Genomic DNA, 26,549 nt, shown 5'->3' with positions numbered 1-26,549 from the left:
TGTATCTTCAGTAAATTATCAGAACCCTGGTAAACCCGAAGCTACACTTGGAAACTAAGCGGAATTGGTTACCTGCAATTTTCACTTTGTAACTTCTGATATCTTATTAGGTTACATAAGTGTCAAGGCCATTTGCTTACGGGATCAAAACACTCAAGTCAATTCCTCATTCTGCAATGCGAGAGCCAAGCCAGCAACTGAACCCAGAATGTGCAATGCCTTCTCCTGCCCTGCCTAGTAAGTCATCTGGGAATGTCCTTCTGGTTGCATCTGTGCTTGTGTGCCTTTATTGTTGATAGGAGATGGTCGAAGCCACTGTTGATGCCTCTGATCCAAAGTGATTCAAAAAAAAAAAAAAAAATCATTCAAAGATAGACAGAATACCCCCCGCCCCACCCCACCCCCCAAAAAAGTCGATATAAGAAAGGAGATGAGAGTTGCAGTTAAAACATATAACTTGAAAAACACAAATTTGCTTCAGACACTCAGACTCTGGCTATGCCAGCATAAGCTTGGGGTAAAAAAAAGGCATAAAGGCATCTTTTTTCAACCTTTTCATAGAGACCCCTCTTCTCTGAACTAAAACAGATATTTAAATAACACAGAATCGTATGTTAGTTAAATTTCTATGTGGTTGTATGCTTAACGTTTAGAGAGTCATCCAAGATTTTAAAAATCATATTACTCTGCAACCCATGAAAGCCCAAATGCAAATTACACAGTAGCAAGACACAAAGTTCAAAGGAAGGGTGTAGAGCCCAAGTGGTAACCCCATTTTTGATGAAGAGACACGGTGGGGAGCTCAGTGGGTTTGCTTTTGGATTGATTTTAGCCACACTACTATTTGAACGCTAATTTTAACTAATGTTCCCAGCCAAATGGAGTCTCTTCTTGTTTGATTTATCTTCTGCCAAATGTATTTATATAGAGTTGACAGGGTTTCTTCTGCAGCACTGTTGTGTTCCCCGCTGTTTCCGATCATCTTAATAAGTAGTGTTTGCTTTGTGGTGATGCGATTATATTGCACAGTCTTTTTATATACATACATATTTTTTTCCCTGTAAATAGTGTATTTGTCATAATCGTTTGGGGCTTCAGCTCCCCACCAATCCCCTAGGCCCAATCGTCAACTCCGTTTTTCCCTTAGAGTTTGGAACCAGCTGTATCCTGAACACAAAAAGGAGAAAGACATGTGGGGGGCTTCCATGGAATTTTCTCTCTTGCTAAGAAATGTCTGGCTCTAAAAATATCCCGTGGCTCTAAGACGTGATAACCAGACAGTGTTACTGATCCTTGTGGAATAATCTCTCCCTTAGATGGGGGGGTGTGTGCGCGCATGTGTGTGTACGTTTAGGTACGTGTAGGGATTGTCAGTACACTTGAATGTAAGCTAATGTTTTCTTATTTTAAGCCTCCTTTCCATCATTGTTTATCTCCGCCAAGAAAAGAAAGAAACCCCATTCGTATGTACCTCCATGAAAAGGGAGAGAGAGCGTTAGTCATGCTTAACTCCCAGAACTTTCCTGATAGCTCCACGTAGAAATGATATTCTGTGCAGTAACAAGTTTGCTGGCTCTTTAAAAGCAGAACAGCCCCTGCAGTGACTCTGCAGAGTTGGAGTGAAATGGGCAGTGTCTTTTGTTTCTTTTCCCTTTTATGCCACCCTATTTTTTTTTTTTTTTTTTGGCCTCGCAGTGAGAGGCATGCAGGATCTTAGTTCCCTGACTGGGGATCAAACCTGCGAAGTCCTAACAACTGGACTTCCAGGGAATTCCCTGCAACCCTATTATTTATCTCAGTATTTCCTGTTGAATAATGGGACCTTTTAGGGACTACTCTTCTGCAGAGATATACTAGAAATAAGGGCTTAGATTATTAGAGCTCTAAGGACAAAGGAGTTCATCTGATCTAACTCCATTATTTTCCCATGTAATGACCATGTTATATGTCCTACGGTACGCCAGGCCCTCAGCTGAGGACTGGAAGATGGAGATGAATAGCTTGTATTTCCTGCCATCAATAAACCCACCATCGAATGGAAGAGCTGGATGTGTAAACAGATAATTGAGATGCAGTGAGATACGTGCTATAAAAATGATAAATATAAAAAAGCAGTAAGGGGACTTCCCTGGTGGTCCAGCGGTCAGGACTCTGCACAAGGCACAAGACACGGCCAAAAAAAAAAAAAAAAAAAAGGCAATAAGGGAGAAAATGGAAAGTGGAGGAATCAGGTCTGTGAGGTCGGGGTTGATTAAAACTAATAATTTCATGATAATATATATCTTTTCTTTGCATCTTACTGTAAGAGAAAATGATTATACAAATACAAGGAGTTCTTTTATTTGGTATCATCTCTCTTTAACTAAGATAACATGGATTATGCAATGTTTTAGAATACTTAGAATCCTAGAACTCATGTGCTAAATTCTCTGGACTAACAGAAGGGTCTTTAACCTCACACCTCAGGCTTGCGGGGGCAGGGGAAACCAGAGCAAATATCATAGGACTAGGAAGATGCAGAAATGCAGACGTGTGACAAACACACATTTGGTCTGGGTGATGTTTTTATGCTTTCAAATGATACTTAGAAGATTTGTAAACCAAGAGCAGTTTTAGACATTGATGCTTTGAAACGTATCGTGATCCTATCTGGTGGATCTTTTTAATGCTAGGCCTTCGAATCAGAGAATTTCAATTAATCACAGCCAGTTGTTGACAAGGATTCTTGGTTGCAGTTGATCATTCTTCAGTGTACACCAAGTCTCAGACAGCTGTAAAAAAAAAAAAAAAGAAGCGACCTGGCAATCTTTAAATAAAGAACTCGAGATTATATCTCTAACCCATCAGTAAAGTTTAAGGCTAACCAGAAAAAGTAGGTGGGGGAACCACCTACTTAGAAATATTCTTTGTGAGACCCTCTCTGAATGTGCCCCTCTCTCTTTCAGATGCTCGCACGTGCACACACACACACACACACACACACACACACACACACCCCTCTCTCCCCCTCACTGACCCCTTGTTTCATTAGTCTCATTATTGTACTTTTATTAACTTCTTTGTAGCAATTATCAGCAAGTATCTTCTTTATTTGTCCACATAGCCACCTCCTTCCATAAGCTTCTTAATGGGAAAAGCATTGCTTCATCCATCTTTTCCAACCCTAATGCCTAGGAGATCCCGTGGCGCAGGGTTTAAGATCCCAATTGGCTGAACGAATGAATCGCTCACATTTCCAGATGCCACATGTTTCTTTGCCTGCAGAGGGCAGGAACGTATTTTTCCCCAGAATCACGTGGTGATTCCATGTGATCCCCTACAAATGGACCACACTCACGTAGGCTTGAAAATCTATAAAAGCAGAATCAGTATGAATTGGCCATATTGGTTCTACAGTTGACCTTAGACTTTCATCAGGTGGTTAATCTTTCACAGTAACTGCTTTGGAATTGATGATCCTTAGTCTTAGCTTCACCAGAAGTAATTCTGTCTTTCACTGAAAGCTGGAAGCCAGGTGAATGGAGCGTGTGCAGCCGGTCATGTGCGGGGGGCCAGCAGAGCCGGAAGGTCCAGTGTGTCCAGAAGAAGCCCTTCCAAAAGGAGGAAGCGGTGTTGCATTCTCTCTGCCCAGTGAGCACACCCACTCAGGTTCAAGTCTGCAACAGCCATGCCTGCCCTCCAGAATGGAGCCCTGGGCCCTGGTCTCAGGTAAGTGGCAAAGGCTTGGAGTCATTGGATTCATTCCCCGTGGAAAAGGAAGGTGACAGAAATATGGGTGGTATCTTTTTTCCCCTAAGAGTGTCTCAGCTGTTGATATGTTTGTGGGAATCACACTGAGTTAATGGGAAATGGGGCATTTGAATGAGCATTTGTAGCGATGCTTATGCAGCCGGAAGTGTGAGACCCCCCTGTACGACAGCTTAGAATACTTCAAAGTCTGATCTCCTAAAAAATTAGAATATGGAGGCCATTTAGGCTAGACTAGTGAGTGTTGGAGGATTGGCAGATGAAACTGGCTACTGAATTCTCCAAAGCAAACGGAAAATAGCAAGAACTAGGCATAGAAACATAGAACTAGGCATCATCTTGCTTCAGTGATAAGAGGTGCGGTTATTAGGGTACAGAGAGGAGTTGGGCGTGAAGTTGGCTCTTGCCACGAACTCCCAGTGAAAGGTACAAACTCATGAAGTTGGAAGAGCCCTAGAACTACCTGACATTCACAACTCAGAGGGTCTCAGCTGGAGGCAGTTTGCCCCCCAGGGGAATTTGGCCGTGGAGACATTTTGATCGTCACAGCTCTGGAGGATGGTGCTACTGGCATCTGGTTGGTAGAGGGAAACATCCTACAAGGCACAGGGCATTGTAAAAAATGTCTGGCCCCCCGACATTATCTGGTCCAAAATGTGCCAAGAACCCTGGTACACAGCATCCTTGCAGGTGAGAGCCCAGCCTCTGCCCAACCATGGATGGCAAGCAGAGGTTTCATCACCTGAACTATGAAGCCAGGTAGGAGCCCCTGGCCACATTTCTCCCGAGTTTCCGCATAGGGTGCATTACATCCTGGACAGTATAGATTTCGGATGCAGTTTAGCCTTGCACCCTCACACCCCCTTTTATTTGACAACTGAAACCAAATATGTCCTTTTGAGAACTTACTCAGTATGAAAGGGGTCCTTCAGAACTGTGATAGCAACCAGTTCTTCCGTGAGAGACCATGGCTCTGGAAACCATTTGGGAAGCAATTTAAACATTTTACCACGCTGGAAAAAAATCGCGATAAATAAGAATTCTATTGAATAAGAATTTAACTACTTGGATGTTATGAACGTGAATGAGAGACGTTTAGGGGTGCAGAGCCCTGGTCTGATATCAGACGAATTTGCCCATCTCCACAACTTGGCAGACGGTCGATTCATCTTGGTCAAGGTACCTAAGCTCTGTGACTCAGACACCTCCTTTGTAAAATGGGATAATAGCAGTTATCTCATGGGCTGTTTAGAGGGTCATGTGATATAGGCCCTGGTATACACTAAGGTATATCACCGTGCACAGAAGGCATTCAATAAACATCCTCTGCTGTGGTTTGCAGAGAGATGATTATTATGATATCATCACCATCCTGTCTCCATCTCCCTTAGAAATAGGAAGAATGAGAATTCCCACCGGTCCTCTGAGCAGGCTTGGAACGGTGCCCCAGATGTTTGCAAACTCACAGACAGCCAAGACAAGCGGGACCACATCTCGTGCGGCCCTTCTGAGAGGCCAACAAGAAGACTGTAAAGGCCAGGGAGGGGACACGTCCCTTGAGGGCACACCCCAGCCTGGGGCCAAAGTCTTCTAAGTGATCTTGGCAACTCGTGAAGTACAAATCTGAAAGCCAGGAGATGATTTGCCGCCTTACATATTTCACAGTGCTTGTGAAGGTCAAGACAGTAAGACTAGAAGAGTATGAGACCACCGTGCACAGTTACCTCCAAATATTTGATGAGTGTCGACTTAGTTTTTCCCCAAGAGTTAGCACAGTGCCCCGCCTAGAAACAGCAGATGTTAGGGGCAGGAATTGGACACTCCCAGCCCATTTTCATAGATGTCACGGTCTGTTGCCGTCCCTATTGTACATATTATACTTTGCTATTATTCTCCTTGTCCGAAGCACTGACGGTCCTCTTTCACCAATGCCCAGATTGACTCTGCCTTGTGCCAGAGAGAGATACAGTTACATCCACGAATAGGCCCTGTACCATTTTCCAAATTGTTATCATGTGTGCTGTGCACAGAACCCCTCTCTTCTCCATTAAGAATAAAACTTGTCTTCAGACCTGGGGCAACACAGCAACCCCTGGGCATTCAGAATGTTGAAAGGGAACAGTAATCTGTACTTAGAGGCTCTGGAGGGAGGAAAGATTTATTCTGCTGGCTGCAAGGGATTTTATTGGGCATTTGGTTCTAGTGCTTAAAAATTGCTCTGTAAACCCTTCATTAATGCATTCGTCTGGAAGACAGTCTTTTGAGACTAGCATGTACATGCCTTTTTTTAAATCTCAAGTGTTCTAAGACCTGTGGACGAGGGGTGAGGAGACGTGAAGTCCTGTGTAAAAGTTCTGCCACGGTAGAGGACGTCCCTGAGAGCTTGTGTGCCAGCAGCCCGAGACCAGAATCGCAGGAGGGCTGCGTCCTAGGACGATGTCCCAAGAACAGTCGGCTCCAGTGGGTCGTCTCTTCGTGGAGTGAGGTATGAGTTCAGATGTAGTGCTGGGTTTTGTTGGGAATGCTCAGCTCATCCCCCAGCATCCACTCAGTGCTCCTCTCTGTTCCACACGTGTATACCAAGTGGCTGCTTACTATTCATTCTTCCCTGCTGATTTCTTCCTCACATATTAATAAAGCACCCATCACACTGATTGGGCAGTGCCTGGGCTGTGGAGGTACCAAACCGTACGTATAAAGCATGTGTATAAAAATACAGATGGGACTTCCCTGGTGGCGCAGTGGTTGGGAATCCGCCTGCCAATGCAGGGGACGCGGGCTCGAGCCCTGGTCCGGGAAGATCCCACGTGCCGCGGAGCAACTAAAAGCCCGTGCGCCACAACTACTGAGCCTGCGCTCTAGAGCCTGCTCGCTGCAACTAGAGAAAGCCACAGCAACGAAGACCCAACGCAGCCAAAAATAAATAATTTATATAAACAAAAAAAAATACAGGTTAGGTAAGCAGAGTGCTGTGGTAGAGGTCTGTGATCCCACGGGAGAGCCTGAGGTCCACCCAACCCCCGCGTCAGGAGGAAACCTTGGCAGAAGAGACTTTCCAGGGAGTGAGAGCCTGAGGGATGAGCAGGAATCAGGCAAAGCCAGGGCCAGGGCTGTTCAGACAGAGGGTGCACCCTACGCAAGGGAGAGACCGGAGAATATAACGCAGTCAGGGCGGAACTGGGCAGGGGGTCGGGGTGGAAGCTGGAGGTTTCATCACGCACAGCTCGTGAGGGCCGGGGGTGGTGGGCTACAAATATATCCTATAACGGTTGGGGAGCTATTTAAAATTTTAAATAAAGCAGTGGAACAATCAGGTTTTCATCTCAGACAGAGGGGAACCCAAAGCCAGAGGCAGGAAAGCCGCTTGCCTGGATGTTGCAGTGATGAAAATGAAAGATGAAAGTTTTCCAGGGATGGCAGGAAGCAGGGTCTTTGAGAGTTCCTAAAGAAGCCGGCTGGTACCTTCAGGCATATGTTGGGTAGGGGAGAGGGAAGATTTAAAGATGCCCCCCAGACTTGTAGCTTGGGAAAATCCTTTGAGTTCACAGGCATAGGAAACATGAGAAAAGACGCCAAACCGCAAGTGTCCATCAGAAACACGTAAGGTGAGGTCTCTGCTCTATGGAGTCCACCGTCTGGTGAGCAAGACAGATGCCCAGAAAGAGAAAAGGTCACTAGTGGGGATGGTGAGGTCCAGTAGTGGAGGGGCTTCTATCCCAACAGCCTCTGGGTCTTTTCCATCAATGCCCTTTCATTCTATGTAGATGACAAGTATAGAGCAACACGTCCGCCTCTCTCCTCCTCGCTCATTTTCTTTAAGAGACATTATAACCTAATGGCTAAAGGCATGGGCTTGAATCAGACTTAGCCCGTTAAAACGCAGCCTTCAGTGATTACTACAGGTGTGACCTTGGGCTAAGCCTCATTTTCCTCCTTGGCACCTTGGAGCCAACACTTGCACCTCCCTCCCTCATAGAGCTGCTGTAAGTATAAGCTCAGTGTTATCCTTTATTATTTATTTATTTTATCTTTATTGAAGTAGAGTTGATTTACAGTGTTGTGCTAATTTCTGCTGTACAGCAAAGTGACTCAGTTATACACATGTATACATTCTTTTCTATATTCTTTTCCATTATGGTTTATCCCTGGAGATTGGATATAGTTCCCTGTACTATACAGCAGGACCTTGTAGTTTATCCATTCTAAATGTAACAGTTTGCATCTACTAACCCCAAATTCCCAATCCATCCCTCTCCCTCCACCCCTCCGTTTTGGCAACCACAAGTTTGTTCACTATGTCTGTGTGTCTGTTTCTGTTTCATAGATATGTTCACTTGTGTCATATCTTACATTCCACATATAAGTGATACCATATGGTATTTGTCTTTTTCCTTCTGACTTATTTCACTTAGTATGATAATCTCTAGATCCATCCATGTTGCTGCAAATGGCATAATTTCATTCTTTTTTATGGCTGAGTAATATCCCATTTCATATACGTACATTTTCTTTATCCATTCATCTGTCAATAGACATTTAGGTTGGTTCCGTGTCTTGGCTATTGTGAATAGTACTGCTATGAACGTAGGGGTGCATGTATCGTTTTGAATTAAAGTTTTTTGTCTGGTTATATGCTGGATCATGTGGCAATTCTATTTTTAGTTTTCTGAGGAACCTCCATACGGTTTTCCACAGTGCCTGCACCAACTTACATTCCCACCAACAGGGCAGGAGCGTTCCCTTTTCTCCACACCCTCTCCAGCATTTGTTATTTGTAGACTTTTTAATAATGGCCATCTGACCAGTGTGAGGTGGTACCTCACTGTAGTTTTGATTTGCATTTCCCTAATAATTAGTGATGTTGAGCATCTCTCCACGTGCCTATTGGCCATTTGTACGCCTTCTTTGGAGAAATGTTTATTTCGGTCTTCTGCCCATTTTTCAATTGGGTTGTTTTTTCTCTTGTTAAGTTGTATGAGCTGCTTGTATATTTTGGATATTAAGCCCTTGTTGGTTGCATCATCTGCAAAAGTTTTCTCCTGTTCCACAGGTTTTCAGTTTTTTTATGGTTTCCTTTGCTGTGAAAAACCTTGTAAGTTTGATTGGGTCCCACTTGTTTATTTTTGTTTTTATTTCTATTGCCTTGGGAAGCTGACCTAAGAAAACACCGGTATGATTTATGTCAGAGAATGTTTTGCCTATGCTCTCTTCTACGAGTTTTACAGTGTCATGTTTTAAGTTTAAGTCTTTAAGGCATTTTTCATTTCTTATTTTGTTTATTTGGGTTCTCTTTTTCTTCTTGGTGAGTCTGGTCAGAGGTTTGTCAGTTTTGTTTACCCTTTCAAAGAACCAGCTCTTGATTTTATTTTTTTCTATTGTTTTTTAATCTGTTTTATTTCCTCTAAACTGTATTGTTTCCTTCCTTCTGCTGCCTTACGTTTGTTTACTCTCCTTTTTCTAATTTACTCTCCTTTTTCTAATTATTTCAGGTAGTAGGTTAGGTTGTTTGAGATTTTTCTTGTTGTTTTGAGGAAGGCATGTAGTTCTAGGAACTTCCCTGTAAGAACTGATTTTGCTGCATCCCATAGCTTTTGTGTGGTTGTGCTTTCGTTTCATTTGTTTCAAGGTACTTTTTAGTTTCTTTTTTGATTTCCTTGTTGACCCACTGGTTTTTCTAGTAGCACATCGTTTAGTCTCCATGTAATCGGTTTTTTTCTCATTTCTTTTCCTATGGTTGATTTCTAGCTTCATGCCATTGCGGTCAGAGAAGATGCTCAAAATAATTTCTATACTCTTAAATGTGTTGAGGTTAGTTTTGTGCCCTAGTATGTGGTCAGTCCTAGAGAATGTTCCATGTGTACTTGAAAAGAATGTGTATTCTGGTTTGTTTGGGTTTTTTTGATGTAATGTCCCAAAAATATCAATTAAGTGTAACTGTTCTATTGTATCATTTAGGATCTCTGTTGTCTTTGATTTTCTGTCTAGAAGATACGTCCATTGATGTGAGTGGGGTGTTAAAGGGAGAGATTGACAGGAATACAGTAATAGTTGGAGACTTTATGTCTGTTAGGATTTGTTTTATGTATTTTGGTGCTCCTGTATTAGGTGCATATATGTTAAGGAGTGTAAAATCCTCTTCTTGTATTGACCCTCTTATCATTATCTAGTGTCCTTCTTTAAGACAGAGGCCATAAAGAAAAAGTCTTTTGTCTGATACAAGTATTGTGACTCCCACTTTCTTGTCGTTTCTGTTTGTATGAAGTATCTTCTTCCATCCCCTCATTTTCAATCTATTTGTGTCCTCTGCCCTATGGTGGGTCTCTTGTATTTTAATCCAGTCTGCCACTCTGTGTCTTTTGATTGGAGCATTCAGTCCATTGACATTTAAGGTAATTATTGATACATATGTATTTATTGCCATTTTAAACCTTGTTTTCCAGTTAATTTTGTTTCTTCTTTGTTCTGTTCTTCTTGTTTTTCTTTCTGTGGTTTAATGATTTCCTTTTATTTTATGCTTGTGTTTTCTTCCTTTTGGTTTTTGTGAATCTATTGTACGTTTTTGATTTGTGGTTGCCCTGTTTTTCAAGTATGTTCACCCCTTCCTATATCTGCTTGCTTTAGACTGATAGTCAAATAGGCTCAAACACATTCTAGAAAAAAAAATCTACATTTTCTTACTCTTTCCCCACATTTTATGATTTTCATGTCCTTTTGTACATCTTCATGTTTATCCTTTTGCTGTTCCTGTATTTATCATTGCTTTCACAGATATGTTTTTTTTTTCCTTTTGATCTGTATATTGAATTCTTTAAGTGATTTACTTTCCATTTGTGATTTCCTCCTTCCTATATCTTCCTTTCTGTTTAGAAAAGACCTTTCAGTATTTCTTCTAGGATAGGTTCAGTACTGCTGTATTCTTTTAGTTTTTGCTTGTCTGAGAAATTCTTTCCCTCCCCTTCTATTCGAAATGGTAATCTTGCTGGGTAGAGTAACCTAGGTTGCAGACTTTCCCCTCCAGGACTTTGCTGCCGAGAGTGCCCTCACAGAGAAAGAAGCTCCTATGGCGGTCCTGCCCCCCTCCTAGCACACCCCCCCCCAACAATAGTGCCTTGCCTCTCTAATGGGCCCAGGCTTCTTTCTGTCCTCCCTCAGCTGGGGCATACCACGCCCTAGCCCCCTCTGGGTGTCTCCAAGCAACCAACCCCAGTCCTCTCCCTGGGTCTGACCTCCAAATCCCGAGCGTCAGCACCCAGCCCCTGCCTGCCTCAGCAGAGGAGCATCTCAGGCTAGGGGGTTCCGGGCAGTGGTACCAACCCTCCATGCAGGTCTCTCTCCTCTTTGCCCTCTACAAACTGGTTGCTGTGCTCCTCCAAGGCTCCAAAGCTTCCCCTCTGTCCTGGTTGATCTCCCTGCCAGTGAGGGGACTTCCCAGGGTGCAGAAAGCCTTCCCCTTGCACAGTTTCCTCCCAGGGGCACAGATCCTGTCCCAATTCCTCTTTTGTTTCCTTTTTTCTTTTGTCCTACCCAGTTATGTGGAGCTTTTCTTACCCTTTTGAAAGTCTGAGGTCTCCTGCCAGGGTTCAGTAGATGTTCTGTGAGAATCAGTCCACGTGCAGGTGTATTTTTGATGTGTTTGTGGCAGAAGGTGAGCTCCATACCCTGGTCCTCCAGCATCTCGATCCCATCCCTGTCCTTCCTTATTTATGATGGTTACACGGATGCCACTTCTTACGGATTTATTCAGTTCATCAAGGCTTCGTACAGTATTCCATAATACTGTTTAAAACCAAAACAGGTTTTCTCATACTTTTCATCAGCCTCCATCCTTCTCTGTTTTTCCTGCCATACCACAGCTGCAGGTTGTATCTCAGCCAAGAGGGAAGCAGGGTAAAAATGAAGGCAAGTTACTTGTGATCTGACGGTTCTTCCCCTGCACTGCATCTAACCCCAGTCTCCCTGCCCTGCTTCCTTGGCACACCGAGCCCTGACTCTGCAGAGAGGCCTCAGGTATTCCTGGACATCCAGTCACTACACAGAGATCCTGATCACATCCTCTGCCAATCTTGTCTCTCTCTCGGACTTTGTCTCACTCCCTCCACGTGGCATCTCCTGGTCCTGCTGGGCAGGGCCTCATTTTGTTCTACGGTACTGATGACTTCTGTGACCTTGGGAAAGTGACTCCGATTCTCTGGCCTCTACAGCACGAGGGACTGGGTGCAGTGCTTTCGGGATCCAGGCGTGGTGTGGTTGACCTGCTGCAGTCCCGTCCCTCGGATTACACGTGGATGGTGCCTCCTTAGGTCAGAACGCATCTGTGCAGCAGGCGTAACGGTGGAGCCTGCACACTGACGCCTCTTTTCTTGGCCCCTAGTGTTCCGCTAGCTGTGGTTTGGGGGTAAGGAAGAGGGAAATGAAATGCAGCGAGAAGGCCTTCCAGGGCAAGCTGGTAACCCTCCCTGAGCGACGGTGCCGCAATATTAAGAAACCAAACCTGGACTTGGAAGAAACCTGCAACCGAGGGGCGTGTCCAGCCCGTCCAGTGTACAGTATGGCAGCTGGGTGGTATTCGTCGCCATGGCAACAGGTGAGTGCACACAGAGTGAGGGGTTTTACACCTAGGAGAGATTCAAGAAAAGGAGGCAGTTTACAGCTGCTGCTGTTACAGACCTGTCCAAACAACCTGAGCTCCTTGGCCAGCTCCACTGCCCATGCGGCCCTGGGCAGATTCCATCATCTGTGAGCCTCCATTTTCACATCTAGAAAATTGAGATGATAATATCTTGCAGAGCTGGGTTTTTTTTTTTCTTGCGGAGCACAGGCTCCGGATGCGCAGGCTCAGTGGCCATGGCTCACGGGCCCAGCCGCTCCGCAGCATGTGGGATCCTCCCGGACCAGTACACGAACCCGTGTCCCCTGCATCGGCAGGCGGACTCTCAGCCACTTGCGCCACCAGGGAAGCCTTTTTTAATGAGTAAATAAAGTCCTTAGTCCCAGGGCCGTCACACCGTGCTGATGTTCACAGTCGTTGCTGGTGTTCAAACCATCACGAGAGTCTTCTGTATTTTAGAAATGCTGCTCAGAGGCTTGACTCGCTTGGTTTTTATGTCATGTTTCTGAATAATATAATAGCTAACATTTGTCAAACGCTTTCTACGCTACGGACTGTACATGCATCCTCTATTCCCTCCGTTCATCCTGGAAACAGTCTTATCAGTGGGTGTTATTGCCCCTTTTTTGAGGCAGGTAAAGCTCAGTGACTTCGGCAATTCAGCCAAAGACACCCAGCTTTTAAGCTCAGATCCTCGAAAGACTTGGAGGCAACTTTAGACACACTGCTTTGGGCTAGGATTGGTATGTGATGCTAAGTCTCAGAGAATGATATGCCCTCAGGAATCCAAAGCTGTGTTTTGGTCCGTGCATTGTTACAACCAATGGGAGTTACATAGCTCTTCAGAGACCCCACTGGCTTGAGAGGTGCTACCCACCTCATCATGCAACACAGGTGCCAGGTAGGTTTGGGTATGTATTGGGGAGGCTCTGGGAACTAAAACATGGAGGAAAGATCAGGAAATTAGCATGATTGCATCTCTCTAATTGGCTAGGCTCCTACTAGGTGATATGCCTATTGCTATGAATTCCTTTAAAAAATTTTAACAGATTTAGAAATTGATTCATGTAAAATCATTTAGATCAGGGATCAGCAAATAATTTCCAGCGGGCAAATCATCTCCGCCAGCTGCTGCCTGGATAAATTTTATTAGCGCACAGCCATGCTGATTTGTTTGTGGTGTTCACGGCTGCTTTAGTGCTGCAAAGGCAAAGTTGAGTAACTGCAACAAAAATCGTATGGCCCATAAAGCCTAAAATACGTACTACTGTGAGAGGAGAGTTCCCCAGATGACAGAGTAGGAGTTCACCCCCTCTCACGGGCACACCAAAATAACAACTATTTACAGAACGACAATTGACGACAAAGACCGGAACCTACCAGAAAAGATCTTCTGCAACTAAAGATGTAACGAAGGAGCCACAGTGAGATGGGTAGGAGAGGCAGAGTCGCAGTATACCCCCAGGTGGGTGATTCACAAATGGGAGAATCGCTACAGTTGCAGAGCTTGTCCCCAGGGAGCGAGGGATCTGCACCAGGAAGATGAGCCTTCAGGACGTCTGGCCTTGGAGGCCAGTGGAGCTTACTTTCAGGAGTTCCGGAGCACTGTGGGAAACAGAGACACCGCTCTTAAAGGGTGCGCACAGAATGTCACACGCTCTGAGACCTAGGGCATAAGCAATGCTTAGAAAGGCGCCTGGGTCAGACCTACCTGCTGATCTTGGAGAGTCTCCTGGAGAAGAAGGAAGCAACTGGAACAAACCCTGGGTACAGACACTGGCATTGGGGGAGCTCATTCTACCACATGGACACTAGTGCTGGCAAGCGCCATTTTGTAACCTCCCTCGAGCTGATTAGCCTAGGGATCCAGCCCTGCCCACCAGCCGAAAGGCACCAGTACTGGGACGCCTCAGGCCAAGCAGTTTAACTGGGTGCAGATGCTGCCCCACCCACCAGCAAAGAGGCTGCCTTAAGACTCCCTGGGCCCAAGCCCAGCCTACCAGTGAGGCTGCTCTAGCCTCAGAACCAGCCTCACCCACCAGCGGGTGGACAGCAGCCTCAGGACAACTGCAGCCATGGCGGGACCCAGCCCACCCACCAGCAGGCCAACACCAGCTCTGAGATACCTTGGCTGCCAGCTGCCCTGGGATCCAGCCCAACTCATCAGTAGGCCAACACAAGCTGTGAGACATGCCAGGCCCACAGCAGCTGTGTCAGAAAATGGCTTTACCCACCAACATTTAGACACAACCTCTGGGACCACTGGACTCTGCAGCCAGACGACAGGACCTGACTTTGCCTGCCACTGGGCTGGCACTAGCCCCAGGACCTGGCTGAATGCACCAGTAGGTGGGCCTCAGCCCTGGGATCTCCTGGACCCTGACCCTGCTCCCCAGCAAGCCAGCACTAACCCCAGGGTTCTGCAGCCAGCCACCTTGTGACACAGCCTCACCAAGCAGCGGTCAGCAGCCTCTGCACAAGGCAGGGCAATAAAAGGAATCCACGCTGGAAAAGAAGAAGTAACACTGTCACTGTTTGTAGATGACATCATACTGTACATAGAAACTCCTAAAGATACACCACCAAAAAAACCACCACAGCTCATCAATGGATTTGGTAAAGCTGTAGGATACAAAATTAATGTACAGAAATCTGTTATATTTCCATACACTAATAACAACCTGTCAGAGAAATTAAACAATCCCATTTACAGTTACCTCAAAAAGAATAAAATACCTAGGAATAAACCTACCCAAGGAGGTAAAGGACCTGTACTCGTAAAACTATAAGACACTGATCAAAGAAACTGAAGAGGTCATAAACAGATGGAAAGATATACTGTGTTTGTGGACTGGAAGAATTAATATAATTAATATTGTCAAAATGATCATACTACCCGAGGCAATCTACATATTCAGTGCAATCCCTATCAAAATACCAATAGCATTTTTCACAGAACTGGAACAAATAATCTTAAAATTTGTTTGGAAACAAAAGAGACCCTAAATAGCCAAAACAGTCTTGAGAAAGAAGAACAGAACTGGAGGTATCATGCTCCCTGACTTCAGACGATACTAAAAAACTATGGTAATCTAAACAGTATGATACTGGCACAAAAACAGACACATGGATTAATGGGACCGAATAGAGAGCCCAGAATTAAACCCATGCACTTAAGGTCAATTAATCTACAATGAAGGAGGCGAGAATATACAGTGGAGAAAATTAGTGGTACTAGGAAAACTGTACTACTGCACGTAAAAGAATGAAATTAGTACATTTTCTCATACCATATACAAAAATAAACTCAAAATGGAGTAAAGACCTAAATGTAAGACCAGAAACCATAAAACTCCTAGAAGAAAACATAGGCAGAACATTCTTTTACATAAATTGTAGCAATGTGTTTTTAGGTCTGCCTCCTCAGGCAAAGGAAACTAAAGCAAAAATAAACACATGGGATCTAATTAAACTTAAAAACTTTTCACATCAAAGGAAACCATAGACAAAATGAAATGACAACCTACCGACTGGGAGGAAATATTTGCAAATGATGTGACTAATAAGGGGATAATATCCAAAACATATACACAACTCACACAAATCCATATCAAAAAACAAAACAACCCAATCAAAAATGGGCAGAAGAACTGAATAAACACTTTTCCAAAGAGGACATGCAGATGGCCAAAGAGTACATGAAAAGATGCTCAACATCACTGATCGTCAGAGAAATGCAAATCAAAACCACAGTGAGGGGCTTCCCTGGTGGCACAGTGGTTAAGAATCTGCCTGCTAATGCAGGGGACACGGGTTCAAGCCCTGGTCCTAGAAGATCCCACGTGCCGCAGAGCAGCTGAGCCCACGCGCCACAACTACTGAGCCTGCACTCTTGAGCCCGCATGCCGCAACTACTGAGCCTGCGTGCCTAGAGCCCGTGCTCCACGACAAGAGAAGCCACTGCGATGAGAAGCCCACACTGAAGAGTAGCCCCCACTCGCCCTGCAACTACAGGAAGCCCACCCGCACACAGCAACGAAGACCCAACGCAGCCAAAAATAAAGTTACATTAAAAAAAAAAAACACAGTGAGATGTTACCTCACACCTCTTAGTATGGCTATCATCAAAAAGAACGCAAATAACAAATGTTGGCGAGGATGTGGAGAAAAGGGAACCCCTATACACTGTTGGTGGGAATGTAAATTGGTGCAGACACTGTGGAAAATAGTATGGACATTCCTCAAAAAACTAAAAATAGAACTACCACATGACCCAGCAGTTCAACTCCTGGGTATGTATCCAAAGAAAAAGAAAACACTAATTCAAAAAGATACATGCACCCTAATTTTCATAACAGCATTATTTACAATAACCAAGATATGAAAGCAAACTAAGTACCTATCAACAGATGAGTGGATAAAGAAGATGTGGTACATGTATATAATGGACTACTCCTCAGCCATAAAAAAGGAAATAATGCCATTTGCAGCAACATCAATGGACCAGGAAGGTATTATGCTTAGTGAAATAAGTCAGATAGAGAAGGATAAACACTGTTATCACTTATATGTAGAATGTAAAAAATATAGAGAACCAGTAACAGAGTGGGAGGGGCATTAAAAGGTACAAACTACTGTATATATAATAAATAAGCTACAATGACATGTTTTACAGCACAGGGGTTATAACCAATATTTTATAATAACTATAAACGGAATATAATCTATAAAAATTTTGAATCACTCTGTTGTACACCTGAGACTAATACAATATTGTAAATCAAATAAAAATATTTACTGTCTTGCTCTTTACAAAAAAAGTTTGCCAACTTCTGGTTTAAATGATTTGCTAACACTAATACAGCTATATTTGAATTTGGGGCTAAATCCAAAACTCATACTCTTTTTACCTCAACGTATCTTTTCCTCTCAAATGCCAATCCATACAGTGATGCTTGTCCAAGATGAAGTCTGCACCTGTCCACAATAAAATAAGAAAAATAATAAGGATAATTTAGTGAATTTTTTAAAAGCAAAATACATATAAAAATCTATTTAAAGGGCTATCTTTTCCCCTGATAATATTTTCTTGTTTTCCAGGCACAAATATCTTTATATGTGTGCCTGGAAAAATATAACTTGACACTCCTTATTAGTCTTTTTTTTTTTTTTTAAACTTCAGTTGGACAGTGAAATAATTGACTTCTAGGAAGCACCATATCCACCAGGCTAACTCAGAATTCGGCTGGGCACAGAGGGCATAATTCCAAAGCTGTCTCAGAGAGTTATTTCTTTTGCTGTCCAAGTTTTGAACTATCCCCTCCACTATCGTATCTGCAGAGATTGCCTGGAATTCTTTAAATACTGTGATGAATTGCCTAGATGTGTCTCTCTTTGTTTCTGCATTCTTATAGCAGCTTCTGTATTTCTTTATGAGTCACTTAACTGGGAGACACACATTCTTGGGGGAGATAGACAGCATTTGCTTAAGAGCCTTCTAATCAGATCCCATGGCTCCCACATGTTAGAAGAGACTCAGTGTACCACGAGCACATTGTGCCTGGCTCTGGACAATCCCTGTTTTATGGACAGGCATCTTGGCGATGTCATGAAGCATAGGGATTCCTTTTATTTGATGTCACTGACATCAGACAGGACACCATCCCGATTGATCCTGACTCCTTCCTCTTTTCCCTTTTCTGCAGTGCACGGTGACCTGTGGAGGAGGGGTCCAGACTCGATCAGTCCACTGTGTTCAGCAGGGCCAGCCTTCCTCAAGTTGTCTGCTCCGGCAGAAACCTCCGGTGCTACGAGCCTGTAATACAAACTTCTGTCCAGCTCCTGAAAAGAGAGGTAAAGGACCCCACGTGCCAGTCAGTTTTACTGCTCTTTGGAATATTTTTCAAAAGCCTACCGTATTTGATTGCGTAGCTTATGCATTGCACAACGCTAGGGGGCGCCATTCACATCCAAGTCTATGTGAAGAGCACTCCTGAGAGGTGTACAAGGCACAGATCCAGGAAAGTTCCTGCTCAAAGTGATCTTGTTTGCATGGGTATGCAAGAACATTTAATTCTACAATTAATGGCTTTTTAGCCATTCATTTTTACTTTGAAAGGACGAAATGGTAATGTTGCAAGGCCCTTTTCTTAAATTTAAATTGAAAAAAGTAACCACCATGTGCCAGAGCCATAAAAAAGAATGAAATAATGCCATTTGCAGCAACCTGGATGGGCCTAGAGCTCATCATAAGTCAGACAGAGGAAGAGAAGTATCATATGATATCACTTATATGTGGAATCTAAAAAACAAATGATACAAATGAACTTATTTACAAAACAGAAACAGTCTCACAGACTTCGAAAACAAACTTACGGTTACCAAAGGGGAAACGTGGGGAGGGAGGGATAAATTAGGAGTTTGGGATTAACATATACACGCTACTATATATAAAAGAGATAACCAATAAGGACATACTGTATAGCACAGGGACCTCTACTCAATATTCTGTAATATCCTATATGGGAAAAGAATCTAAAAAAGAATGGATATATGTATAACTGAATCACTTTGCTGTACACCTGAAACTGACACAACACAGTAAATCAACTATACTGCAAGATCAAATAAAAATTACATTTAAAAAAAGAAAGATAAAAAAAGTTGAACAAAGTAACCACCATAGGCCAGAGATAATGCTTATCCACCAGAATGCAAGAGTGAACAAGAATTGCCCTCTAGGAACATACGTACTCGGGCCTCTCACTGCTGTGGCCTCTCCCGTTGTGGAGCACAGGCTCCGGACGCGCAGGCTCAGCGGCCATGGCTCAGGGGCCCAGCCGCTCCGCGGCATGTGGGATCTTCCCGGACCGGGGCACGAACCCGCGTCCCCTGCATCGGCAGGCGGACTCTCAACCACTGCGCCACCAGGGAAGCCCTAGGAACTTACATTTTAATTGAGGCGACAGATAAATTACAATTGCAGTGAATATGCATTATCCTAGCACTACACCTTGAATGGTTTTTTTTTTGGTTCAAGTTAGGTCAAATGAAGTACAGTGAGTGCTGATGGGAAAATGGGAAATTCACTTGTCTGAGTGAACCATACTCTTCTTCACTAGTCCATCTTATTTTAAAGTAATCTGACAAACACCAGGAAATATTTCTTCAGCCTAATCAGATTTCCTTGTGCCCAAGAATCATTTTCCGTCGTGTACCTGCTGAGTTTTCACTTTATCCAATCTCTTACCCCGGGTTTTCCAAGTTGTGGTGAATCAGGTTCAGGCCTGTTCCTCACTTCCTCTTTCACTGTCCATACCACTTCCCATCTCTAAATTGATGTTGTTGTTTATCTCCTTCTTACAGCCTTAGCTCCAGGCATCAATTTTCTCTCCTCTGCTCTTTCTCCTTTCTTATCTGGGGTTTGCACAAGATAAGAAAACAAATAACATAGCAGAGCCAGATCACCTCTAAGGCAATGCCAGAATTCTACAAACCTGCAGCCTTTCTCAGCATAAAGCTTATAGGGGAAGAAGTAAGTGGTCATATACTCCCAGACTGACGACCCCTTTCCTCACCATCGGTGATTTTTCACTTTCACCCTTTAGTCAGTTGGCCACAGACAAACCCACACATACAAAGGCTCAGTCTGGAAGGGCCACAAATAAAGGGCATGCCCCCTCAGTACTTTCAGAAAGGCCAAAGGCCAATCCTGAAAATACTCAAGAGTACGTATTTCCTGGGCAGGACTGTGAGGTAGGGAGAGTCAAGAGGCATGCTAGGGGCAAGGCGGTGGGGAGGCTGTCGATGTTTATTATTTTGTGCACCCGTCAGCACACATGGCACACAGTAGGTGCTCAACACGTGTTACATGAACAAATGCAGGAGTGTGTAAATAAAGGACTGTGTGTTAAGTACTCTTGTTTCCCCTTTACCGCTCTTCTAGGGATAAAAGAACATGGCAGCGTCTTGGTCTTAAGCCACAGGGAGCTCAGTGTCTCAAAAGAGGAGAAAGACACCACTGCAAATAAAACAGGGGGAACGTCCCTAGCGTTGTGACGGCGGTGAGCTCTAGCTGGTTTGCAGGGATGGTGCGAAGTGAAAAAGGAGGATGTGGGGAAAGGCTTCCTGGAAGAGGGACTTCTCTCCATGCCTCTTGGCCGAGTCAGGTCTCCTTTTAGAAAGAGGAGTAAAATGAGAAGGCAAATATGAAGGACACAAGCCCAGGTGTTTCTTCCTGGCCAAAAACGTGGGCTATAGTCTTACTAAGTTGGAGATTTCCTCTCAGTTCTCCCATTGCCATCCCCAAGGTAAGGAGGGTGGCATGCACATGCTACTGCCCAGAAGTCTTCCTTCTTATGTTGCTGGCTGGATGCCCACTGGGGGAAGTGATTTGAGTGTATTTTCGGCCCTGAGTTTTCAGGAACTGTGAGTGGGCAGTAAGCGTTCCCATGGGGATACAGGGAAGAGGTTTCTGTTCTCTGAATCTTCTCTGAGACCCCTGCGGGGGGCTGCGTGCTCTGCTAGGCACTGTGAGAGTTTCAGACATACAGTCTTGCCCTCAAGGAGCTGACAGTCAGGTGGAAGTTTTGAGGCATTGCAGTAACTCAAACTGGACCTCAGAGCAGATGTTTCTTCTATCCTGTCTTCCAGGACAGCCAAGCAGGTGTGACATCCCTCACACCCCCCGCCATGCTGGCAGCCCATCTAGGGCATTCACCTCATACCATCATCACTGTGGGTTGCTTTACCTGGATGTATTCATTGGATCTCCACTTTGGGGACCAACCCTATGACTTGGTATTACATATATTTTATGTGTAAGGCTTATTCAGAAAAGAGCAAAGCCCTGGGCTGTAACCACCAGACACTTGTCGGTCACACTGCCCTATAACTGGTAACCGTCTGGAAGATGCCTGGACTGCAGACTAGTGAGATGAAGTTGGAGATGACTAGACACACAATACAAACAAGCTACTCCTCATGGAAGTCCTCACATCTTCAAGTCGGGAGGGGGACGGGTGGGCAGCACTGTACAATGAAAGGAGCAAGGACTCTGAATTCATAAAAATGGATTTGATATAAAATAGACAGCTAGTGGGAAGCAGCCGCATAGCACAGGGAGATCAGCTCGGTGCTTTTTGACCACCTAGAGGGGTGGGATAGGGACGGTGGGAGGGAGGGGGACACAAGAGGGAAGAGATACGGGGATATATGTATATGTATAGCTGATTCACTTTGTTATACAGCAGAAACTAACACACCATTGTAAAGCAATTATACTCCAATAAAGATGTTAAAAAGAAAAAAAAAGTTTAAAAAATGAATAAATAATGTTGGTGAATTTAAAATAAGAATCTGGATTATTAAAGTTACAAATCTTTGGTCTTTATACCTTTAATAAAACATGCATCTATTAATAATGGGGAAAAAAATGGATTTGAGTCCACATTGTGCCACTTACTGTGTGGACATGGACAAGGTTTTAAACTTTCTGAACTATTTATAAAATGGACTATTTATAAAACTATTTATAAAAATAGTTTTTTATAAACTATTTTTAAAACTATTTATAAAACTATTTATAAATAGTTTTAAAACTATTTATAAAACTATTTATAAAAAGCATTTAAGGTAATGTTTACCTTAAAAGGTTACTGAGAGTTAAATAAGGTAATTCAGTTCTTAATACTTACCTATTTAGTGCTTACTGGGAACCAGGAACTGTTCTGATGTCCGACTGTAGATAGAGCAGGGAACAAAATGGGCAGTTTCACCTTCATACCTGGAAACAGACAACAAACCAACCAATTAATGTACAATGTTATATGGCAAAGTAGCAGAGAATAAAACTGAAGAAGGGTGTATGACAAGAGAATAGTTGGGGTTGAAGAGGTGGTGGGAAAACCAGTTTAGATAGAATAGTCAGGCAAGGCCACTTTGATGATGCGATATTTAAACAGAGACCTGAAGACAACCTAAAGGAAGGTGAGCTATGTATGCATCTAGGAGAGTGTTCCTGGCAGAGGGAACAGCAAATGCAAAGGCCCTGAGGCAGGAATATGTAAATCTGATCAAGGCAGGACAGCAAGACACCTGGAGCAGGATGAATACAGTGAAGGGGGGTTAAGCCATGAGCTAAAAGTGATCCTGGAGGCCCTGTAAGTTATTATAAGGACCTCAGATAAAAGTCTGAGTTCGAGGGAAGGCAACAGAGAACTTAGAGCAGAGGTGCAGGAGGATCTGACTTGGAGATCATTGGCACTTATACTGAGATGAGGGCAGGGGACCTAGAACAGAACGAGGACTTGTCTGCTCTGCAGAAGGCAGCTCCAACAGTCCAGCGAGGGGACGAGTTCCCACTGGGGCAGTCGCAGGTGTGGGGGTGGCTGGATGCTGACTGTATTTTGAAGATGAAGCCAAAAATATTTGTCAGTTGTCTGCATGTAAGATGTGAAGCTCACTCTAGGGTCGTCCTTAATAGTGTAAATAAAATACCTGACTCATAATAGAAGCTCGAATAACAAGCTACTAGTAATGATCATGATAACTATAACCCAACACGGCACTTATACTGATAGCATAGTGAGACCCCTCATGTCTGCTTCGGGACTTACGTTTAGCTTATAGCACAAGCTGCAGCTACCTGTCAAAATTCCATTCTTATCTCGAGAGGGGTAAGTGACGATAAGCAGTGCAGTTAGGACCATGCTTTTAGTGGTCTGTTTTTATCCTCCAGTATCTCCACTGCATCAAGAAGATAATCTCTACAATCTAAATAGAAACTGATCCAGACATACATTCTGATTGATTAGGGTGCATGCTAATGGGGTATAAGACACTGTACAAGTGTATATTAAAAAATAATTGAGGGGCTTCCCTGGTGGCGCAGTGGTTGAGAGTCCGCCTGCCGGTGCAGGGGACGCGGGTTCATGCCCCGGTCCAGGAAGATCCCACATGCCGAGGAGCGGCTGGGCCCGTGAGCCATGGCCGCGGAGCCTGCGCGTCCTGAGTCTGTGCTCCGCAACGGGAGAGGCCACAAAAGTGAGAAGCCCGCAAAAAAAAGAAAAAAAATTGAACTTGAAGAGGTATAAATAGACACATAGGCAAAGTATTCGTGTCATGTCTAGCTTCTATCTCTAACAATACATCCTAAACCAGTCTCCTGGTGCCCTACCTCCACTCCTATAGAGGTCCCCATGTCAGTAAACGTGATCCCGTTCTTCTAGATGCTCAGGTCAAAATCCTAGAGTCATTCTTGATTCTTCTTTTTCTCTCATACCCTTTACCAACCTTTCAGTAAATCCGTTAGACTCTACCTCCAAAATATACCCAGGACTTATTGGAAAGACAATAACAACTCCATTTCATCCTTACACCCAAGCTGACAGTATAGTTTCAGTTGGTTGTTTCAGCCATGAGAGGTACAGGGAATTTATTTTTTCAACAAATACTTTTTGAGTAGCTACTCAGAAGACACTAGATGTTGGGAACAAAGCAGTGAAAAGAAGTAGATAAAACCTCTGCTTAAGGATCTTGTACTCTAGAGAGGACCCAGATAGTAAACATAATATGATAAATACCAGTAAATCCAGTGTAGAAAAATAAAGCAAGGGAGGGCACAGGGATTCCTTCCTGGGAGGCCAAGGGGCTTGCTGTTTTTATAGGGTGGTCAGAGAAGGCCTTGCTGATCGCTGACCTCTGAGCAAAGACTTAAGGGAAATGAAGGAGAGGTGTCTCAGGTGTCTTAGGGGAACCAGATCCTAGGGCCTCCTCGTCAGTCATTGTAAGGACCATACCTTTCACTCTGAGTGGATGGGATCCAGTGGCAGAGTTAGGGGCAGGGACATGACATGAATGGATTTCTGTGTTAAAAGGATCACTGGAGCTACTATGAGACAGGGGTGAAGTGTGTGTGTATAAAAGGGAGTTTTAGGCAGAGGAACCAAGTCTTAAGGAAGGGAAGAAGGAACTGTAGGCAGTTCTGAATCGCAGGAGGACAGGATAAAAATTGGGAGCAGCAGGAAAAACAGAAGAGCGGCAACCTTTCATGACATGTCTAAAGGCACACAGGGGAGCCACTGAAGGACGAATTCGGAAGGGACATGATTGGGTGCCTGTGGGCAGAGTGTGGTTTTGGGTGAGTTGAGGGTGACTTAAGGCTTTCATAGAGAAAAAAATTGCAGCTATGAATGAGAGTATAGGGTAGACCCTAAATATTTCTGAAGTCAAAGATCCTTGAGAATCCAGTAGAATGACTGAACCCTAACTCCTAAAACATGCATTTATGTTTACATAAAGAGAAATTTACATACAACTTCCTGTGCCTTCTGTATCTCCTGAGGCCCTTTTGGGTAAAACCCTTTGATGCCCGATGTTCTGCTTCCAATAGATAATCACGTCTGTTATCTTAAAGAACTAAAGAAGTTTGAAAAGATTGGTGCTGACTTAAATTCACTTATTTGCAAATTGGCCATGAGATTTTATTTAAACCTACACAGAATGTGGCAGAAATAAAAAATCTCAGTCTTCACCCCAGACCTTCTGAAGCAGAACTAGTGGTTTAACAACACCCTCAGGGTATCCCTAATGCGCTGTTCTAGGGTACCTCCCTTGGAGGCAGAACGGTAGCCCCCCGGGTTATTTGGGAGGATCTGACATTAACCTCAGGCTGGATATGACTTTTTTCAAACACCCACTTTCCCCCCCACCTGTTTACATTTTGTTAATGGTTATGGGTCCCTTTAGGTGTCCTAATCCTGCTTTCCCCACTCTCCCACCAAAGTCCTAATGTATAATGTAAGAACCACTCAGGGCACAAGGCAAGTCGACCCCAAGTCTTTGTTCTCTAGGCCCTGACCTTAAGAAAAAGGCTAAGAACCTATCCTAACGTGCTGAATGTGTTCTCTCACCTTAGAGGATCCATCCTGTGTAGATTTCTTCGGCTGGTGTCATCTTGTGCCTCAGCATGGTGTCTGCAACCACAAATTTTATGGCAAACAGTGCTGCAAGTCATGCACAAGGAAGAGCTGATCTTGACACCCTTCCAGCCTGGAAGGGCCAGGGTCTTACCTCCCAGCCTCCAGAAAGACCAGCCACATTCCCATCGAAAGCTGAACACTGCAAACCACGTGTGAGCTGACCGCAGTGTTGGAGGGGCCCGTTCTCAAGTACAGACAGGCTCCTTTTTCAGTTCCCCAATGCACATGGTACTCAGAAGCACTTGAAAATGGGAAGCGATGACAAATCTGATTTACAAAAACGTAAAACAGAAAGAGAACAGCTTTGATTTGCACTGTTACACGCAAGAAGTGATAACTTACAATGAGATAGAACAAATTGTGACCAAGTGAGACTCTTGTTAACTTTGGGACAGACCCCCCCTGTGAACCTCAGAGGGTTCCATGACCAAGACGTCAGTTGTGAAAAGGCCCTTTAAGACTTCAAGTCAAAGACTGAGACTTGGAGCAATCAAATGTGGACGGAACACACTGCCTAACTTCCTTGGAGCTCACAGTTTGATGCAACTGTGGACACCCCAAACCAGAAGTTATACAAACGCCAGATGGTGCTCGTGACTGTGCTTGCTGCTGGACTAGCAAGCTTCATGTCCTGTTTATTTGGGTGTGTGTGTGTGTGTGTGTGTGTGTGTGTGTGTGTGTTGTTTTTTTATTATTTTGTTTAAAGTATATTCTACTTATAGACAGTCTCCGAGACTAAAATTCACAACTTGAAAAGGAATATTCTGAAAACAGGGCAACGTGAACTAGTTAAGATCGCCACTTAATTGAAATTCACACTCTGAAAAAAAGGAGAAAAAAAAAAACCCCACAAAACACTGTTGCCCTACACACTCTATGAACCTCATAATTTTTGGTGCTAGTCGAACAAGTACTCAGGAGCCTCAAGTCTGCTCTTTGGGAATCACAATTGGTGAGTTGTTCATTTCTGGTAAAAATCTAAGAGGAGCTAAACAGCAAAACAGCCCTGTTTTGAAGGAGAGGAAAACATCATTTATAATGCTCCCTACATATTATCAGGGATGCTTGGAAAATTAAAGGCCGCTTGTGGTTTTTTTTCCCCTACCAACTGACATGTTTAAATTTGCCCTAGGATTTAGTTAACAAGAAAAAAGTCACAGTAGCAATAGAAAAATCCATCTGTCTTCTTGCTATGTGAATATTAATAAGTCATA

At 43.9% G+C, this 26,549-nt stretch overlaps 1 protein-coding gene and 1 long non-coding RNA gene across 2 annotated transcripts in view; one reads left to right on the top strand and one right to left on the bottom strand.

Annotated features, from left to right (window-relative positions):
• ADAMTS18 (ADAM metallopeptidase with thrombospondin type 1 motif 18) overlaps positions 1-26,230 on the top strand; it is a 157,269-nt gene extending 131,039 nt beyond the window's left edge. Inside the window, exons 17-22 of the mRNA XM_067720437.1 lie at positions 111-237; positions 3,504-3,708; positions 6,047-6,232; positions 12,119-12,331; positions 18,061-18,208; positions 25,272-26,230. Of these exons, the coding sequence (XP_067576538.1) occupies positions 111-237; positions 3,504-3,708; positions 6,047-6,232; positions 12,119-12,331; positions 18,061-18,208; positions 25,272-25,387 (995 nt within the window). The 3' untranslated portion in view covers positions 25,388-26,230. The remainder of the gene's footprint in view (positions 1-110; positions 238-3,503; positions 3,709-6,046; positions 6,233-12,118; positions 12,332-18,060; positions 18,209-25,271) is intronic.
• On the bottom strand, positions 2,225-22,419 carry LOC137215339 (uncharacterized). The gene is made up of 8 exons (XR_010939264.1): positions 22,051-22,419; positions 19,605-19,771; positions 18,072-18,196; positions 17,266-17,332; positions 14,767-14,860; positions 13,736-13,960; positions 12,239-12,362; positions 2,225-2,771 (listed from the first exon to the last, which is right to left on the bottom strand). It is a non-coding gene; the product is annotated as an uncharacterized lncRNA (long non-coding RNA).
• Positions 26,231-26,549: the final 319 nt, after the last annotated feature.

The sequence above is a fragment of the Pseudorca crassidens genome, chromosome 20 (genome assembly GCF_039906515.1).
Source record: "Pseudorca crassidens isolate mPseCra1 chromosome 20, mPseCra1.hap1, whole genome shotgun sequence".
Lineage (NCBI taxonomy): Eukaryota > Metazoa > Chordata > Mammalia > Artiodactyla > Delphinidae > Pseudorca > Pseudorca crassidens.
Note: the sequence above shows the minus strand (reverse complement) of the source record. Positions and strands in the feature narration are given on the sequence as shown.